Below are 21,352 nucleotides of genomic sequence, written 5' to 3'. Positions count from 1 at the left end.
TGTACTAATAATAAGAACAAACTTGTTCAGATTGAGATGTAACGGATTAAGAGGTGGGGATAAAACTGAATAGAAAAGAAAAGTGCACGCAAAGTATACAATAAAAGGAGGGGCAGATGTAAGGGAATATGAGTTCGGCAAAAGGATAAAGAGGCAAATGGAGAAATATTATACAACCAAGTTTTGAGATAAGGTTTGACAGAATTAAACAACAGCTCACCAGTGACACGCAATAATGATCACCAACCGTCTTGTGTACATTTCATACCCATCAGCTTTTATAGAGCAACTTTTCACTTTGCAATATTAGAGCACAAATGTTCAATACATTGACAGGAAATCTTTTGTCCACTATAACAATGGTGTAAATTTATTTCAAATTGACAGGACAATGTGGACAATGTCCTGGTTAAAAAAGTGGGCAAATGAATTTTGTGTAAATGCATGAAGTGTTCATCATCTAATGTCAGAAAGTACAATTTCCCCCATTCATGTAATAACCAGCATTTTCTACATTGTTCATCTGAATAACCAAACATTCTCACTGTAAACTCTCAGGCAAGTGACCACACGGAAGCGACGACTATAGAAAAAATTAGATTTATTTCCTAATATATTTACACCTCTTGCTCTCCGAAGGGTCTCCCACGCCCGGTCCATGCTATGGTTGGGTGTTTATTACCCAGCAGTCTCTGGTTTAAGATGGTAGCTCCTCTCCCTCTAATCTGGGTAGATCGTACTCAAGTGAGGCCACAGGGACTCTGAGGTTGCAGAACCCTGGGCCTCCAGTAGGGTTATAACCCTCACTCTTACTTTTCTATTCAATGTTCAAACACAGGATGCACTCAAGATGGAACTGCATGCTGGACAACATTAAGTGGTTAACAATGACTAGAATAAAGATCGTGCAATTCCCAGTTCATAACCTTTAACATTCAAATGTAATTGTGTTGCATTTTATAACAAACTTATTTTCTACTTTTTAAATTTTCTGCTAAATCATTAATTTTTGGAATGAACAGGTAGCATCACAGTTTTATATCCTAATGCTCACCGTAATTGTTGATTTTCCAGCATATTTTCCATATCTTAGGAACAAAGGTTTCGTCATTTTCTTCTGAGCCACAATCTGGAAAGAATAAAGTCACATCACACAAAGCTGAATTTGTAGCAAACCCCCATTAAGGGTGTTTTTAACGTGCTCTTAACTAATGGGATAGATTATATCCTTAGAAGGTTTCAAACAGTTGTGGAAAACAACAATAATTGATCTTGTAAAGTTTGACAAACAATTTTGATTATTTAGGTTCATTGCAGCTTCAACAATAAAGTTGAACAATTAAGGGATTCCTGAGCATTAGCGTTAAATGTATTCAGCGGTTTGAGTTTCACAGTGGCTCAGTGGAAGCATTGATCATACTAGGTACAGTTAGTGAACACACAGCGTAGTCACCTTTGCACAATTTTATAACAACCAAGTTTTATTAGTTTAACTGAATAATTGGAAAGAGATATGACGATAACAGTTTAGCATTTTAACAAGGCGGAAAGATCCATTTGAACTTGCAGGCCATCAAGATGACCTTGCATGCCCTCACTCTGAGCTCCTGCTGCAGCATCCATAGGTTCAGTAACTTTTCCTTGTGTTATAATAAAAGCTGAGACATCGGACATTGCAGCATGGGGTCCACAGGTTTGTCAATGGAGTTGGCCACCACTTCCTCAGTATGAAGCACGGGCTCCGAGCTTCATGCAAAGCCCTGTGCCAAGTTGGTGCAGGACTGCATATGCTTTGACTGTGACAACAGACATTCTGTCAGACCTTAAGGCAAATTTCCATTATGCATACCCATCTGTAGTCTTCCCCGTCAATTTCCTCATCTGAGTCCCCTGTAGCAGATCTTGCATTGGGATGGAAAATAAAAGTAGGTGAGTCTTGCTACAACTGTACAGGGAATTGGTGAGGTCACAGCTAGGGTCCTGTGCACAGTTTTGGCCTCCTTACTTCAAGAAGGATACACTTTCATTGGAAACAGTTCAGCGAAGTTTCACTAGACTGAACCTTGGATTGATCCTGATTCCTCTAATGAGGAAAGATTGAGCAGTTTGGAGTTTAGATGAATGAGGGGTGATTTTATTGAAACATAACAGATTCTGAACAGGCGTGACAGGGTCGATGCTGGGCACATGTTTCTTCCATGGGAAAATCAAGAACCAGGAGACACAGTTTAAAAATAAGGGGACACCAATGTAAGACATGAGATAAGGTGACATTTCTTCTCTCAGAGAGTGGTTAGTCTGTGGAATTCTCCTCCACAGAGAGCAGTGGAGGCTGGGTCATTTAATATATCCAAGACCGAGTTAGACAACTGATTGGCAACAAGTAAAGGGTTATGGGAGCACAGGAAAGTGGAGTGAAGTCCATAATCAGATAAGCCATTATCCTTGATGCACAATCAATGACCACTAAAGTGAAGTTGTCGTCCAACTGAAGGCTTTAATAAGCTAGATGTTTCACCCAGCTCAGGTACAGAATGAAGGCTGCTGGGGCGGCATGGGCTCTTATACCCTGCCTAGCAGGGCGGAGCTTCCATACAGCTTGACCAATAGGAAGCATACAATTTCTACCAATGGTGTTAAAGCATTACCAGGTACTGTAATACCTCTACTACCACATTCACCCCCTGTTAAAAAAGAGTCCGGCGGGTGTGGTGGCCTGATACTACAAACATGGCAACGTGGTAGAATTAGTTATGGAGGTACTGTAATACCTCCGTACAGCGTTTTGTAACTATTTACAATTCTAGTAACTATTTACAATTTATGATTTAAATTTACAATTTAAAATGAAGCAATCAGTCGATCGGCGGCCCTGATCGTCTTTGTGATCGTCGGAGCTTCGGTGGTGACTCCGGTGGAGGCTCGGGCGTCTGTGACTCCGGGAGCGTGGCCTCGATCTCTGTGGCAACTTCGACACCCCTAGACGGCGCTGGTGGGGAAAATGGTTGACCTGGGACGGGAGCGCCTGCTGGGTGCGTCGGTGGGTGGGGGGCCTAGACGGGGCCGGCGGAAGGACCGATCCTCCTGGAAGGTGCCCTGGTGGAGGGGAGGGGGGGGACTGATGGCTGGGGTGTGCGTGGGGCTCCGGCGGGCGCCAGGTCTCGTAGGGAGACCATATCTTGTAGGCCGTCGGAGTACGCCACGTAGGCGTACTGGGGGTTAGTGTGGAGAAGATGGACCTTCTCGACCAACGGGTCCGACTTATGCGCCCGCGCGTGTTTTCGGAGCAGGATGGGTTCGGGAGCTGCCAGCCAGGTCGGGAGCGAGGTCCCAGAGGAGGACTTCCTGGGGAAGACAAGGAGACGTTCGTGAGGTGTCTGGTTGGTTGTGGTACAAAGCAGTGACCGGATGGAGTGGAGGGCATCCGGGAGGACCTCCTGCCAGCGGGAGACTGGGATATTCCTGGACCGTAGGGCCAGTAGGACGGTCTTCCAGACCACTCCGTTCTCCCTCTCCAACTGTCCGTTACCCCGGGAGTTGTAACTGGTCGTCCTGCTTGAGGCGATGCCCTTGCTGAGCAGGAATTGACGCAGTTCGTTGCTCATAAAGGAGGACACCCTATCACTATGTATGTAGGCGGGGAACCCGAACAGTGCAAATATGCTATGGAGGGCCTTGATGACGGTGGTTATGGTCATGTCAGGGCAGGGGAGGGCGAATGGGAACCGGGAGTACTCGTCAATCACGTTCAGGAAGTACGTGTTGCGGTCGGTGGAGGGGAAGAGGCCTTTGAAGTCCATGCTGAGACGTTCAAAGGGACGGGAAGCCTTTATAAGGTGCGCTTTCTCTGGCCGGTAGAAGTGCAGTTTGCACTCCGCGCAGATTTGGCAGTCCCTGGTGGCTGTCCTGACCTCCTCGATGGAGTAGGGCAGGTTGCGGGTCTTGATAAAGTGGAAAAAGTGAGTTACCCCCGGGTGGCAGAGGTCCTCGTGGAGGACTCGGAGGCGGTCCACTTGTGCGGTGGCACATGTGCCGCGGGACAGGGCGTCAGGAGGCTCATTTAGCTTCCCGGGACGATACAAGATCTCGTAGTTGCAAATGGAGAGTTCGATCCTCCACCGCAAGATCTTATCATTTTTTATCTTGCCCTGCTGTGCATTATCGAACATGAAAGCAACCGACCATTGGTCAGTGAGGAGAGTGAATCTCCTGCCGGCCAGGTAATGCCTCCAGTGTCGCACAGCTTCTACTATGGCCTGGGCCTCCTTTCGACTGTGGAGTGGCGGATTTCAGAAGCATGGAGGGTACGTGAGAAGAAGGCCACGGGCCTGCCCGCTTGGTTGAGGGTGGCCGCCAGAGCTACGTCAGACGCGTCGCTCTCGACCTGGAAGGGGAGGGACTCGGCGATGGCGTGCATCGTGGCCTTTGAAATGTCCATTTTGATGTGGCTGAAGGCCTGGCAGGCCTCTATCGACGGGAAAAGCTGTGGATTGGATCAGGTGACGGGCCTTGTCCGCATAGTTGGGGACCCACTGGGCGTAGTAACGGAAAAACCCGAGGCAGCGCTTCAGGGCCTTGGAGCAGTGAGGGAGGGGTAACTCCATAAGGGGGCGCATGCGCTCAGGGTCGGGGACCTATAACTCAATTTCGCACTACGTAGCCGAGGATGGCTAGGCGGTCGGTGCTAAACACGCATTTATCCTTGTTGTATGTAAGGTTAAGGATCATTGCGGTCTGGAGGAATTTTCGGAGGTTGGTGTCGTGGTCCTGCTGATCGTGGCCGCAGATGGTGACATTATCGAGATACAGGAATGTTGCCCGTAAACCGTACCGGTCAACCATTTGGTCCATCTCACGTTGGAAGACCGAGACCCCATTGGTGACACCAAAGGGAACCCTTAAGAAGTGACAGAGCCACCCATCTGCCTCGAAGGCAGTGTATTTGCGGTCACTAGTGCGGTTGGGGAGCTGGTGGTAGGCGGACTTAAGATCCACCGTGGAGAAGACCTTGTAATGCGCGATCCTGTTTACCAGGTCGGATATGCGGGGGAGAGGGTACGCGTCCAGCTGCATAAACCTGTTGATGGTCTGACTGTAGTCAATGACCGTCCTATGCTTCTCCCCGGTCTTTACCACTACTACTTGAGCTCTCCAGGGGCTGTTACTGGCTTCAATGACTCCTTCCCTCAGTAGCCTTTGGACCTCTGACCTAATAAAGATCCGGTCCAGGGCACTGTACCGTCTGCTCCTGGTGGCGACGGGTTTGCAATCCGGGGTGAAGTTCGCAAACAGGGAAGGCAGGTCGACTTTAAGTGTCGAGAGGCCTCAGACAGTGAGGGGGGGGGGGTATAGGGCCGCCGAAATTGAAAGTTAGACTTTGGAGGTTACACTGGAAGTCTAAACCTAGGAGTGCGGCCGCGCAGAGGTGGGGAAGGATGTAGAGCCGGTAATTTTTAAACTCCCTTCCCTGGACTGTGAGGATTGCTACACAAAACCCCTTTATCTCTACTGCGTGCGGGGTGTATGAAGCTCTCCATGCTCCCAGAGTCGATTAGGCAGGACGTCTCGTGCCCGTTGATAAATACAGTCGTTGTAGCAGTTGAGAGTGTTCGAGGCCGGGACTGATCCAGAGTCACCGAGGCTAATCGCAGCAGTTGAGTGTTCTCTTCGGGCAGTGTGTGGTCAGCCAAGCTGGGGTCCTGGGGGCCCATCCAAGATGGCGGTGCCCATTGGTCGCACATGGCCGGGGTGCACAAAATGGCGGCGCCCATCCATCGCAGGTGGCGTCCGCGGGACAACATGGCGGCGCCCGGAGGCCGCACGTGGCCCTGGAGGAGGAAGATGGCAGCGCCGCTGGCCGCACGGGGTCCGTGGAGAGGGTTGTGGTAGCGGTCTGCATTCGCCACTGGAGACCGCAGCGACCGTCTGGGCCTGGAATACCGCCACGAAGTGGCCCTTTTTACCGCATCCCTTGCAGGTGGATGCGCGGGCTGGACAGCGCTGTCGGGGATGCTTGGCCTGCCCGCATAAATAGCAGCGGGGCCCCCCGGGGTTGCCAGGCCACCTTGCAGCACAAGCTTGTGGGGATTGGGAGATGTCTCGGGGTCGGCCGCGGGGGCGGGGGTTCCACGCTGCCCAGGGGGCTGCCGCGCGGTCGGGGATGTAAGCGCTGGAGTTTCGGGAGGCCACATCCAGGGAGCCGGCAAGGGCCCGTGCCTCCTTGAGGTCTCGGGTGTCTTTCTCCAGCAATCGCTGGCGGATTTGGGAGGACAGCATACCTGCAACAAAAGCGTCCTGGATCAAACGTTCTGTGTGGTCGCTCACCGAAACTTGCGGGCAGCTGCAGTTTCTCCCCAACACCAGGAGCGCATGGTAGAATTCTTCCAGCGATTCCCCAGGAATGTGTTGCCTCGTCGCTAGCAGATGTCGAGATTTAAGATAAAGATAGATAATTTTTTGAAGAATAAAGGGATTAAGGGTTATGGTGCTCGGGCCGGAGAGTGGAGCTGAGTCCACAAAAGATCAGCCATAATCTCATTGAATGGTGGAGCAGGCTCGAGGGGCCAGATGGCCTACTCCTGCTCCTAGTTCTTATGTTCTTATGTTCGTATGTCGAGCGTAGACCTGGTTTACCGGGCGAATATAATGTCCTTTCAGAAGCTCCATGGCGGCATCGAAGTCGTCCGCGTCCTTGATGAGGGTGTAAATTTCTGGGCTCACCCTCGAGTGCAGGACTTGCAGTTTCTGTTCTCCCGTGGGTGTGTTTTCGGCCGTCCCGAGGTATCCGTTAAAACACGCCAGCCAGTGCTTGAAGGTTGCCGCTGAGTTTGCCGTGTGGGGGCTGAGTTGCAGACACTCCGGTTTGATTTGGAGCTCCATTCTTTTAAATCTAGCGTATTAAATTAATGCACAATCAATAACCTCAGAAACGAGATTGGAGACAATTGAAGGCTTTAATATGCTAGATGTTTCCCCCAGCAGTGCAGGTACAGAAGGAAGCTGCTGGGGCAGCACGGGCTCTTATACCCCACCTTGCAAGGCGGAGCTAACATGCAAGCTTATCCAATGGAACAAGTACATTCTGCACCAATGGTATTCCAGCATTACTAGGTACCGTAATCCTCCTAACACAGACTACCACACTGTCAAAGTTTCAGGCCCTGAACATCTTTGCCTCTGACTCCTTCTGAGGATTGGCCGTGGGCCTTTATGGTGTCTCACAAGTGACTTACCAATGTATGCCATAAGTTACTGATGCCCTCTTTGTGAAAGCTGGACAGTACAATTCCTGGCAGATGGGGCCTTGTAGGCACAAAGGGCAGTAGGTTTTGCCTCCACAGCTGGATTCCATCAGGTATAGGGGCATAGTTTATTGTGCCTACGTGGCCATCAAGGCACTAACTGACTGGTCATCAATAAAGGGCTTGCAATCCCTCAGCGTTCAAGTGGTCTACAAATACAAGAGCTAACAACATAGTGCACCCGTTTTGCTGGAAGCTGCCATGACTCCTTCATCCTCCACCAGTCCAGGCTGTCTGAGATCTTCACTCCATTCCCCAAATCAAGTCGATGGATTTCAGGGGACAAGAAATGTTCCTTGAAAAGGATTGGTCAGATTGGCAGGTCAGTGGCAGATGGAATTTAACCCTGAAAACTGGGACGTGATGCAACTTGGAAGGAGCAACAAGACATCGGAGTACTCAATGAATGACAGGACATTAGGAAGCTTGGAGGAACAGAGGGATCTTGGGGTGCTTGTCCACAGATGCCTGAAAGCAGCAGGACAGGTTAATAGGGTAGGTTAAGAAGGCACTTAATTATAAGTCAAGGCATAGATTATAAGAGGTTATGTTGGAGCTGGACAAAACTTTGTTTAAGCTACAGCTGGAGTACTGTGTTCAGTTCTGGTCACCTCACTATCGGAAAGGTGTGATTGCACTGGAGAGTGTGCAGAGGAGATTCACCAGGAAGTTGCCTGGGATGGAGATATGAGCTATGATGAGAGGCTGGATAGTTTTGGGTTGTTTTCTTTAGAGCAGAGAAGGCTGAGGAGAGGCCAGACTGAGGTGTATAAGATTATGAGGGGTATGGACAGGGTGGATAGGAAGCAGATGTTCCCCTTAGTTGAAGGGTCAATAATGAGGATGCATAATTTTAAAGTGAGGGGAAGGAGGTTTCGAGGGGATTTGAGGAAAATCTTTTCACACAGAGGGTGTTATGCACGTGGTGGTTCCAGTGGGTACACTCCCAGAGACTGCTCCACTGGAATCAATGCAGCGGCAGCAGCCTCTGTCACAGGGATCTGGTCCACTGGCATCAGTGCACAGCCAGCAGCTTCTGTCACTGGGCACTGCTCCACTGGAGTCAATGCTGAGGCAGCAGCCTCTGCCACAGGGCCCTGCTCCACTGTGTCACAGGGATCTGCTCCACTGGCATCAGTGCATGGGCAGCAGCCTCTGTCACAGGGCCCTGCTCCACTGTCATCAATGCAAGGGCAGCAGCCTCTGTCACAGGGCCCTGCTCCACTGGAGTCAATGTAGGGGCCGCAGCCTCTGTCACAGGGCCCTGCTCCACTGGAGTCAATGTAGGGGCCGCAGCCTCTGTCACAGGGCCCTGCTCCACTGGAATCAATGCAGCGGCAGCAGCCTCTGTCACAGGGATCTGCTCCAATGTCATTAGTGCACAGCCAGCAGCTTCTGTCACTGGGCACTGCTCCACTGGAGTCAACGCTGAGGCAGCAGCCTCTGTCACAGGGCCCTGCTCCACTGTGTCACAGGGATCTGCTCCACTGGCATCAGTGCAGGGGCAGCAGCCTCTGTCACAGAGCCCTGTAACACTGGAGTCAATGCAGTGACAGCGGCCTCTGTCACAGGGATCTGCTCCACTGTCATCAATGCAGGGCAGCAGCCTCTGTCGCAGAGCCCTGCAACACTGGAGTCAATGCAGTGACAGCGGCCTCTGTCACAGGGCCCTTCTCCATTGGAGTAAATGCAGGGGCAGCAGCCTCTGTCACAAGCCCCTGCTTCCCTGGAGTCAATGCAGCAGCCTCTGTCACAGGGCCCTGCAACACTGGAGTCAATGCAGGTGCAGCAGCCTCTGTCACAGGGCCCTGCAACACTGGGGTCAATGCAGGGGCAGCAGCCTCAGTCACAGGGCCCTGCAACACTGGGGTCAATGCAGGGGCAGCAGCCTCAGTCACAGGGCCCTGCAACACTGGGGTCAATGCAGGGTCAGCGGTATCCATACCAGGAACCTGCTCCACTGGCATCAATGCAGGAGTAGCAGCCTCTGTCACAGGGCTCTGCTCCACTGGAGTAAATGCAGGGGCAGCAGCCTCTGTCACAGGGCCCTGCAACACTGGAGTCAATGCAGGAGCAGCAGCCTCTGTCACAGGGCCCAGCTCCATGGGTGTCAATGCAGGGTCAGCGGTATCCATACCAGGAACCTGCTCCACTGGCATCAATGCAGGGGCAGCAGCCTCTGTCACAGGGCTCTGCTCCATTGGAGTCAATGCAGTTGCAGCAGCCTCTGTCACAGGGCCCTGCAACACTGGAGTCAATGCAGTTGCAGCAGCCTCTGTCACAGGGCTCTGCTCCACTGGCATCAGTGCAGGGGCAGCAGCCTCTGTCACAGGGCCCTGCTCCACTGGAGTCAATGCAGTTGCAGCAGCCTCTGTCACAGGGCCCTGCAACACTGGAGTCAATGCAGTTGCAGCAGCCTCTGTCACAGGGCTCTGCTCCACTGGAGTCAATGCAGGGGCAGCAGCCTCTGTCACAGGGCCCTGCTCCACTGGAATCAATGCAGCGGCAGCAGCCTCTGTCACAGGGATCTCCTCCACTGTCATTAGTGCACAGTCAGCAGCTTCTGTCACTGGGCACTGCTCCACTGGAGTCAACGCTGAGGCAGCAGCCTCTGTCACAGGGCCCTGCTCCACTGTGTCACAGGGATCTGCTCCACTGGCATCAGTGCAGGGGCAGCAGCATCTGTCACAGAGCCCTGTAACACTGGAGTCAATGCAGGGCAGCAGCCTCTGTCGCAGAGCCCTGCAACACTGGAGTTAATGCAGTGACAGCGGCCTCTGTCACAGGGCCCATATCCACTGGAGTAAATGCAGGGGCAGCAGCCTCTGTCACAAGGCCCTGCTTCCCTGGAGTCAATGCAGCAGCCTCTGTCACAGGGCCCTGCAACACTGGAGTCAATGCAGGGGCAGCAGCCTCTGTCACAGGGCCCTGCAACACTGGAGTCAATGCAGGGGCAGCAGCCTCAGTCACAGGGCCCTGCAACACTGGGGTCAATGCAGGGTCAGCGGTATCCATACCAGGAACCTGCTCCACTGGCATCAATGCAGGAGTAGCAGCCTCTGTCACAGGGCTCTGCTCCACTGGAGTAAATGCAGGGGCAGCAGCCTCTGTCACAGGGCCCTGCTCCACTGGAGTAAATGCAGGGGCAGCAGCCTCTGTCACAGGGCCCTGCAACACTGGAGTCAATGCAGGAGCAGCAGCCTCTGTCACAGGGCCCTGCTCCACTGGAGTCAATGCAGGAGCAGCAGCCTCTGTCACAGGGCCCAGCTCCATGGTTGTCAATGCAGTTGCAGCAGCCTCTGTCAAAGGGCCCTGCAACACTGGAGTCAATGCAGGGGCAGCAGCCTCTGTCACAGGGCCCAGCTCCATGGGTGTCAATGCAGGGTCAGCGGTATCGATACCAGGAACCTGCTCCACTGGCATCAATGCAGGGGCAGCAGCCTCTGTCACAGGGCTCTGCTTCATTGGAGTCAATGCAGTTGCAGCAGCCTCTGTCACAGGGCCCTACAACACTGGAGTCAATGCAGGAGCAGCAGCCTCTGTCACAGGGCCCAGCTCCATGGGTGTCAATGCAGGGTCAGCGGTATCCATACCAGGAACCTGCTCCACTGGCATCAATGCAGGGGCAGCAGCCTCTGTCACAGGGCTCTGCTCCATTGGAGTCAATGCAGTTGCAGCAGCCTCTGTCACAGGGCCCTGCTCCACTGGAGTCAATGCAGTTGCAGCAGCCTCTGTCACAGGGCTCTGCTCCATTGGAGTCAATGCAGTTGCAGCAGCCTCTGTCACAGGGCTCTGCTCCATTGGAGTCAATGCAGTTGCAGCAGCCTCTGTCACAGGACCCTGCAACACTGGTTTCAATGCAGGGCCAGCAGCCTCTGTCACAGGGCCCTGTAACACTGGAGTCAATGCAGGGCCAGCAGCCTCTGTCACTGGGCCCTGCTCCACTGGAATCAATGCAACGGCAGCAGCCTCTGTCACAGGGCCCTGCAACACTGGAGTCAATGCAGGGCCAGCAGCCTCTGTCACAGGGCTCTGCTTCACCAGCATCAGTGCAGGAGCAGCAGCTCTGTCCGAGGGCTCTGCTCCACTGGAGTCAATGCAGGACCAGCAGCCTCTACCACAGGACCCTGCTACACTGGGGTCAATGCAGGGCCAGCAGCCTCTGTCACAGGGCCCTGCTCCACTGGCATCAGTGCAGGGGCAGCAGTCTCTGTACCCCAGCTTGGCTAACCACACACCGCCCGAAGAAAACATTCAACTGCTACACGCGTAGCCTCGGTGACCCTGGACCAGTCTCGGCCCTGAACACTATCGACTGCTACGACGACGGTGCTAATCAACAGGCATGAAACGTCCTGCCTAATCGACTCTGGGAGCACGGAGAGCTTCATACACACCGAAACGGTAAGACGCTGTTCTCTCACCGTCCACCCCGTTAATCAAAAAATCTCCCTGGCCTCCGGATCTCACTCAGTAGAGATCAAGGGGTTTTGTATAGCTAACCTCACAGTCCAAGGAAGGGAGTTCAAAAACTACCGACTCAACGTCCATCCCCACCTCTGCGCGGCCACACTTCTAGGATTGGATTTTCAATGTAACCTCCAAAGTCTAACTTTCAAATTTGGCAGCACTATACCCCCCCCTCACTGTCTGCAGCCTCGCGACCCTCAAGGTCGATCCGCCCTCCCTGTTTGCGAACCTCACCCCGGATTGCAAACACGTCGCCACCAGGAGCAGACGGTATAGTGCCCAGGACCGGATTTTTATTTGGTCAGAGGTCCAAAGGCTACTGAAGGAAGGGGTCATTGAAGCCAGTAACAGTCCCTGGAGAGGTCAAGTAGTGGTGGTAAAGACTGGGGAGAAGCATAGGATGGTCATCGACTACAGTCAGACCATCAACAGGTTTACGCAGCTCGACGCGTACCCTCTCCCCCGCATATCCGACCTGGTAAACAGGATCGTGCATTATAAGGTCTTCTCCACGGTGGCTCTTAAATCCGCCTACCACCAGCTCCCCAACCGCACTAGTGACCGCAAATACACTGCCTTCGAAGCAGATGGGCGGCTCTATCACTTCTTAAGGGTTCCCTTCGGTGTCACTAATGGGGTCTCGGTCTTCCAGCGAGAGATGAACCGAATGGTTGACCGGTACGGTTTACAGGCAACATTCCCGTACCTCGATAATGTCACCATCTGCGGCCACGACCAGCAGGACCACGACACCAACCTCAGAAAATTCCTCCAAACCGCAAAAATCCTTAACCAAGCGTATAACAAGGATAAATGCGTGTTTAGCACCGACCGCCTAGCCATCCTCGGCTACGTAGTGCATAATGGAGTGATAGGCCCCGACCCTGAACGCTTGCGCCCCCTTATGGAGTTCCCCCTCCCTCACTGCTCCAAGGCTCTGAAGCGCTGCCTAGGCTTTTTTTCTTACTATGCCCAGTGGGTCCCCAACTATGCGGACAAGGCCCGTCCACTGATCCAATCTACAGTTTTTCCCCTGTCGATAGAGGCCCGCCAGGCCTTCAGCCACATCAAAGCAGACATTGTAAAGGCCACAATGCGCGCCATCGACGAGTCCCTCCCTTTCCACATCGAGAGCAACGCGTCCAACGTAGCTCTGGCAGCCACCCTCAACCAAGCGGGCAGACCCGTGGCCTTCTTCTCACGTACCCGCCATGCTTCCGAAATCCGCCACTCCTCAGTCGAAAAGGAGGCCCAGGCCATAGTAGAAGCTGTGCGACATTGGAGGCATTACCTGGCCGGCAGGAGATTCACTCTCCTCACTGACCAACGGTCGGTTGCTTTTATGTTCGATAATGCACAGCGGGGCAAGATAAAAAAACAAGATCCTACGGTGGAGGATCGACCTCTCCACCTACAACTACGAGATCTTGTATCGTCCCGGGAAGCTAAACGAGCCTCCCGATGCCCTATCCCGCGGCACATGTGCCAACATGTGGACCGCCTCCGAGCCCTCCACGAGGACCTCTGCCACCCGGGGGTCACTCGATTTGTCCACTTCATCAAGACCCGCAACCTGCCCTACTCCATCGAGGAGGTCAGGACAGCCACCAGGAACTACCAAATCTGCACGGAGTGCAAGCCGCACTTCTACAGGCCAGAGAAAGCGCACCTGATAAAGGCTTCCCGTCCCTTTGAACGTCACAGTATGGACTTCAAAGGCCCCCTCCCCTCCACCGACCGCAACACGTGCTTCCTGAACGTGATTGACGAATACTCCCGGTTCCCTTTCGCCATCCCCTGCCCCGACATGACCGCAACCACCGTCATAAAAGCCCTCCCCAGTATCTTTATGCTGTTCGGTTTCCCCGCCATACACAGCGATAGGGGGTCCTCCTTTATGAGCGACGAACGGCGTCAATTCCTGCTCAGCAAGGGCACTGCCTCGAGCAGGACAACCAGTTACAACCCCCGGGGAAACGTACAGGTAGAGAGGGAGAATAGAACGGTCTGGAAGACCGTCCTACTGGTCCTGCAGTCCAAGAATCTCCCAGTCTCCCGCTGGCAGGAAGTCCTCCCGGATGCCCTCCACTCCATCCGGTCACTGCTGTGTACCACGACCAACCAAACACCTCACGAACGTCTCCTTTGGGACCTCGCTCCCGACCTGGCTGGCAGCTCCCGGGCCCGTCCTCCTCCGAAAACACGTGCAGCCACACAAATCGGACCCATTGGTCGAGAGGGTCCATCTCCTCTACGCTAACCCTCAGTACGCCTACGTGGCGTACCCCGACGGCCGACAGGATACGGTCTCCCTACGGGACCTGGCGCCCGCTGGATCCCCACACACACCCCCACCACCAGTCCCACCCTCCCTCCCACCGGCACACCCCACAGCCGTCCCCTTCCCAGGTGGATCGGTTCTTCCACCGGCCCCGTCTAGGCCGGGCCCACCGGCGCACCCCACAGCTGCCCCCTTTCCAGGCCAGTCGGCCATTCCACCAGCCATGTCTAGGGGTGATGAAGCCGCCGCAGAAGCCGAAACCACGCTCCCGGAGTCACAGACGCCCGAACCTCCACCGCCATCACTACCAAAGCTACGACGATCGCAGAAGATGACCAGGGCCCCCGATCGACTAATTGCTTCCTTTTGAAATGTACATTACTGTTGTAAATAGTTAAAGGTGGTAATGAGGCAAAACGCTGTACGGAAGCATTACGGTACCTTCATAACCATAACTTCTACCACTTCTACCACATTGTAGTACGAAGCCACCACCCCCGCCGGACTCTTTTTTAACAGGCGATGAATGTGGTAGTCTGTGTTAGGAGGATTACGGTACCTAGTAATGCTGGAATACCATTGGTGGAGAATGTACTTGTTCCATTGGATAAGCTTGCATGTTAGCTCAGCCTTGCAAGGCGGGGTATAAGAGCCCTTGCTGCCCCAGCAGCTTCCGTCTGTACCTGCGCTGCTGGGGAAAGATCTATTAAAGCCTTCAATTGTCTCCAATCTCATTTCTCAGGTTATTGATTGTGCATCAGACAGCTACTGACAGGGCTGCGAGATGTGAGGGCTTCAGCAACAAGGGTATACATCTCTGTGATCATCTACCTGTTGACTTGAAGTCTCCTTGTTCATCGCACGGTAGCCATCTTCAACAGTAGATTCTCAGATGGGGGTATGGTCTCCATTTCCTTCCCACCCCTCATACCTCACCTCTCCCTCCACCTCAGAGTCGTACTACCCTTGCCAGCTGCTGCCTTCATTTTGCTCAGGCGGAATCTTAATTGTGTTTGGAAATCTTGCCCCTCAACCTGTGCCCCTTCAGGGCAGCACGGTGGTGCAGTGGGTAGCACAGCTGCCTCACGGTGCCGAGGTCCCAGGTTCGATCCCGGCTCTGGGTCACTGTCCGCGTGGAGTTTGCACATTCTCCCCGTGTTTGCATGGGTTTCGCCCCCACTACCCAAAAGATGTGTAGGGTAGGTGGATTGGACACGTTAAATTGCCCCTTAATTGGATTTTTAATTTATTTTTTAAAACCTGTGCCCCTGCAATGTCAGGAGGGTGATGGCCCCTCTGCTGTCCTAGTGCTTACTGACCACTCCCCCCGCTGACCCGATGGCAATTCTGTGCCTGAGGTTGAATTCTGCTTTGTGATGTTTGCCCTTTCCTGGGGCCAACTTCATTTGTCTCAAGGACCACGGATGGCTCCCCTATGTCTTGCTGCCTCCATGCCTCAGCAGACTTTCAGAAAATAATTAATCAAACCAAATAACAGACTGGAAACTATAATAAGTTCTTCACAGATCACATCTGCCCACATCTCCCCCTCCAACAACCCAACAGGCATTTTGCATCAAGTTTGCAAAGCTGTTGAACATTATAAAGCATCCATGTTGGAATAACTTTGGCTCACCAGCTAGGTATGAAACAACTAACATTTATTTACAACATACTCAGAGTCTTGCAGCTCAGTGGCTGTCAGTTTGCATCCAGAATCGATCTGAGGCAAAAGCCAGATTGTTTTTTCTGGGTCATGAGGCCCTATTGGCTGATCACCCCATAAAGGAGCCAGATACCATATCCCTTCCCCTCTAAGTCCTTTTATACAATAATAACAGTTAAACTATGCATTCCCCAATAAATTTAACATTTAACCCATTCAACCAGTCCATCAGAGATTCTCTCTGGTGGATTCCGCTTTCTGGCAGAGCGGTGTAACACCCACTGACTTGGGTGCTTCTGCTGGGGAACTTCCTGCAGAAACTGCAGCACCTGGTATCTCCTCAGGTACCGGCAACTCAGCCTCATCCGTTTCTGTGGTGACGACAGGCTCTCCTGTCACAGGTTTGACTCCATACTTCACTACTTGGAAAACCAACATTTCCAGCTGGAAATAGTGTTTCAGGCTGTGGTGCTGGCTGCTGGGACAACTCTTGTCTATGTAAGTGGTCCACATGTTCCCTACAATTCTACCTTGTACATTCACTTCATGAGGCCGTGGTCCTGTCTTGGCTACTACAGCTCCTGGGACCCAGCTTGGTCCACTTCTGAAATTCCTGACATACACTGCTTCATCTATTGCAGATGATCATGCTGCTGTGCCTGAATCATGCTTTTTCTTCTGACTGCTCCGAGTGGCCTCTACCCTCCCCGGCAAATTCGGAAACACCAGGCTTAGTCTGGTCCTACAACGCCGGTCCATCAATAATTCCTCTGGCACAACTCCTGCGGAGTTGTCCGGTATCCTGGAAGAAATCAAGACAATCTGGAGTTGCGCCTGACTGCTTTTTAAGACCTGCCTTGAAGGTTTGGACTGCTCGTTCAGCCAGTCCATTGGATGCTGGGTGGGATGGCGCTGTCCAGAAATGCTTTATACCATTCGTGGAGGTGAAATTCTGAAATTCCAACACAATTCCTTCAGGAATTCCATGGGATGCAAAACACTGACGCAATTCCTCAATTGTGGCATGCAATGCCATCGATTTCATTTCAAACACTTGCATCCACTTTGAATGGGAATTTATCAGGAGCAAAAACGTGTCCAAAAATGGCCCCACATAATCAATGTGGACATACACACGTGGCCGACCTGACCATTCCCAAGGGTGCAAAGGGACTCTAGCAGGCAACCTCTGTTGCAAGTGGTACTGATCGCAGTGCTTCACTAACCTCCCAATGTCGCTATCCATGTCAGGCCACCAAACATAACTCCTGGCGAGTATCTTCTGTTTTGACACACCAGGATGGCGCTATGTAATTCAGCCAAGAGAAACTCCCTTCCTAATACAGGTATGATTACTCTTGCTCCCAAAAGTATGATGGCGTCTTCACAATTTAATTTGTCTTTCTAAATACAATGTGGCTTCATATCTCCAGACACAGGTTCGTTGGTCCATCCTGTTAATATTCTGTGTTTCACTTTGGACAATAGTGGGTCACTGCTGGTCCAATACTTGATTTGTTGCACCAAAACTGGCAGCGTATCCAAGAAGCTTAGCGCCATCACAATTTCCTGTGGACTGGGGGAGTGCTACACTCTCAGGCAATGGTAGGTGATTCAGTGTATCTGCATTTGCATTCTAGGCTGGTGTTGGAATGTATACTCGTACATTGCTGAAACCTTGCTGATGCGATTGGCGGTATAGCTCTGTCCTCCTTAAAAAGGCCCAAAAGTGGTTTGTGGTGCATTACAATGGTAAAATGCCTTCCATAGACTACTGGTGGAATGTCTTTATTCCACACACAACAGCTAACCCTTCTTTTTCAATCTGACAATATCCTTTCGTGGCCTCTGAGAAGGTTCTGGAGATATATCCTATTGGTCTTTCGGACCCATCATCCATTATATGAGATGAAACTGCACCAAAGCCATAAGTTAACACCAATTTTCACCAATAAACAAGGTGAATATAATAATGTTAAAAGCTTCTCTCTAAGGTGCCCTCCAAAACCGACACTGATGCTTCTTGAGTAATACATGCATGGGGGCCAATAATGTTGACAAATTCAGCAGAAAACGCCCATAATAATTCACCATTACTAAGAAGGACTTAAGGTCAGTTGTGTTTTTGTGGGCTGGTGCCTCCTTTATTGCTCTAAACTTGTCTTCCATGGGGTGCAACCCGTGTGCAGTTACCCGATAACTCAGGTAAGCCATTTCATTGGCCTGAAAAGTAAATTTCTCCTTCTTGAGACGAACTCCAGCCTTTTGAGAGTTTCTTAGCACCACTTCCAAGTTAGCCAGGTGCTTGGGTTCCGTCAATCCTGTTATCAACACATCATCCTGGTATACTACTACACATGAAAATCCTTGCAACAACCTTTCCATCGTTCTCTGGATTTTAACACAAGCTGACAACATGCTGAAAGGCAGGTGTGTATACTGAAACAAACCCTTATGTATGTTAATTGTAACATAACTTCGGGAAGCAGCGTGCAACTCAAGCTGCTGATAAGCAAGACTCAGGTCTAACTATGTACAAGATTGGCCCCCGGCCAGCTTTGCATATAAATTGGAAAGGGCTGATTCACTCTCAATTTGTAGTCACCACAGATGTGGGCGGTCATGTCTGGTTTTATCACAGGGACTAAGGGGCTGCTCATTCTGAAAACTGGACTGGCTTGATGATTCCCAGTTCTTCTAACTTTTTCAATTCTATCTCCACCTTTTCTAACAAGGCATAGGGCACGAGTCTGGGTCTGAAAAATTACGGTGCTGCCTCTGGATCTATGTGGATCTTCATCTGCAGGCCCTTAATTTTCTCTAGCTCTTTACAAAATACATCTATTAATTCTAGTAGTCTTCCTTCGTTATTTTAAAACTTTCTGTATAATTTGACTGTTTTGAGCCAGTCGTAGCCAGGAGATTTGGTCCTCAGCCTAATGCAACTATTAGTAGGAGTTGGGAAGATTGCTGCTGTTATCTCACTGGTACGGTGGTAGTACCCATGATCTTGATGGCCTGTCCTGAAGGTCACAAATGTTGCTGATGAATTCCTTAAACTCAAAGGCTGAACCCCTTCTTGCGAGTACCTGTACATGTGACCCACTATTATGGTAGACACTCATGTGTCTACATCAATTTTTATAGGTTCACCATTAGCCAAAAGCACCACTGTGAAAGGAACTACCTTGTCCACGTTCACATTGTTCAGTAAATGAACACTCAAATCATTTAGAATGCAAGCTTCTACACTTGTGTACTTGCGATGTGCTACAGCCATTAGCGCTGAGCAGGCTGGGCTTGCTCTTACACCAATGCCTCCAGTGACCCCTTCCTGAATTATATTTAATATAATTCTGCTTCCTTAAATCTGCAAGTTTCCAATGCCCCCAGTCCGAATCACTTGCCAGCTGGGATATTGCAGTCACCCCCCAGTCCAAACCACTTGCCAGCTGGGATATTGCAGTCACCCCCAATCCAAACCACTTGCCAGCTGGGATATTACAGTCCCCCCAGTCCAAACCACTTGCCAGCTGGGATATTACAGTCACCCCAGTCCAAACCACTTGCCAGCTGGGATATTACAGTCACCCCAGTCCGAATCACTTGCCAGCTGGGATATTGCAGTCACCCCCAGACAAACCACTTGCCAGCTGGGATATTACAGTCCCCCCAGTCCAAACCACGTGCCAGCTGGAATATTACAGTCCCCCCATTCCAAACCACATGCCAGCTGGGATATTACAGTCCCCCCAGTCCAAACCACATGCCAGCTGGGATATTCCAGTGCCCCCAGTCCAAACCACGTGCCAACTGGGATATTACAGTCCCCCCAGTCCAAACCACGTGCCAGCTGGGATATTACAGTTCCCCCACTCGGAATCACTTGTCAGCTGGGATATTTCAGTTCCCCCTGTCCGAATCACGTGCCAGCTGGGATATTACAGTCCCCCCAGAAGAAACCACGTGCCAGCTGGGATATTCAAGTCCCCCCAGTCCAAACCACATGCCAGCTGGGATATTCCAGTGCCCCCAGTCCAAACCACGTGCTAACTGGGATATTACAGTCCCCCCAGTCCAAACCACGTGCCAGCTGGGATATTACAGTTCCCCCACTCGGAATCACTTGACAGCTGGGATATTTCAGTTCCCCCTGTCCGAATCACGTGCCAGCTGGGATATTACAGTCCCCCCAGTCCAAACCACTTGCCAGCTGGGATATTACAGTCCCCCCAGTCCAAACCACGTGCCAGCTGGGATATTCCAGTCCCCCCAGTCTGAATCACGTGCCAGCTGCGATATTTCAGTTCCCCTTGTCCGAATCACGTGCCAGCTGGGCTATTACAGTCCCCCCAGTCCAAACTACTTGCCAGCAGGGATCTTACAGTCCCCCAAGTCACAATCACTTGCCAGCTGGGATATTACAGTCCCCCCAGTCAGAATCACTTGCCAGCTGGGATATTACAATCCCCCCAGTCCAAACCACTTGCCAGCTGGGATATTACAGTCCCCCCAGTCCAAACCATGTGCTAGCTGGGATATTATAGTCCCTCCAGTCCAAACCACGTGCCAGCTGGGATATTACAGTCCCCCTAGTCCAAACTACTTGCCAGCAGGGGTATTACAGTCCTCCCAGTCGGAATCACTTGCCAGCTGGGATATTACAGTCCCCCCAGTCGGATTCACTTGCCAGCTGGGATATTGCAGTCCCCCCAGTCCAAACCACGTGCCAGCTGGGATATTACAGTCCCCCATTCCAAACCACTTGCCAGCTGGGATATTACAGTCCCCCCAGTCCAAACCACGTGCCAGCTGGGATATTCCAGTCCCCCCAGTCCAAATCACGTGCCAGCTGGGATATTTCAGTTCCCCCTGTCCAAATCACGTGCCAGCTGGGATATTACAGTCCCCCCAGTCCAAACTACTTGCCAGCAGGGATCTTACAGTCCCCCAAGTCGCAATCACTTGCCAGCTGGGATATTACAGTCCCCCAGTCCAAACCACGTGCCAGCTGGGATATTACAATCGCCCCAGTCCAAACCACTTGCCAGCTGGGATATTACAGTCCCCCCAGTCCAAACCACATGCCAGCTGGGATATTACAGAACCCCCAGTCAAAACCACATGCCAGCTGGGATATTACAGTCCCCCCAGTCGGATTCACTTGCCAGCTGGGATATTGCAGTCCCCCCAGTCCAAACCACGTGCCAGCTGGGATATTACAGTCCCCCATTCCAAACCACTTGCCAGCTGGGATATTACAGTCCCCCCAATCCAAACCACGTGCCAGCTGGGATATTCCAGTCCCCCCAGTCCAAACCACGTGCCAGCTGGGATATTACAATCGCCCCAGTCCAAACCACTTGCCAGCTGGGATATTACAGTCCCCCCAGTCCAAACCACATGCCAGCTCGGATATTACAGAACCCCCAGTCAAAACCACGTGCCAGCTGGGATATTACAGTCCCCCCATTCCAAGCCACATGCCAGCTGGGATATTACAGTCCCCCCAGTCCAAACCACATGCCAGGTGGGCTATTCCAGTGCCCCCAGTCCAAACCACGTGCCAGCTGGGATATCACAGTCCCCCCAGTCCGAATCACGTGCCTGCTGGGATATACCAGTTCCCCCAGT

General features: G+C 52.0%; 1 protein-coding gene across 1 annotated transcript in view; it reads right to left on the bottom strand.

Moving 5' to 3' along the window:
* Positions 1-21,352, bottom strand: part of cpne7 (copine VII) — a 371,941-nt gene that overhangs the window by 233,099 nt on the left and 117,490 nt on the right. Inside the window, exon 4 of the mRNA XM_072518053.1 lies at positions 1,055-1,129. Coding sequence (XP_072374154.1) covers positions 1,055-1,129 — 75 coding nt within the window. The remainder of the gene's footprint in view (positions 1-1,054; positions 1,130-21,352) is intronic.

Source organism: Scyliorhinus torazame, chromosome 10 (genome assembly GCF_047496885.1).
Source record: "Scyliorhinus torazame isolate Kashiwa2021f chromosome 10, sScyTor2.1, whole genome shotgun sequence".
NCBI lineage: Eukaryota > Metazoa > Chordata > Chondrichthyes > Carcharhiniformes > Scyliorhinidae > Scyliorhinus > Scyliorhinus torazame.
The sequence above is the reverse complement of the archived record's forward strand: the minus strand, read 5'-3'. Positions and strand labels throughout refer to the sequence as shown.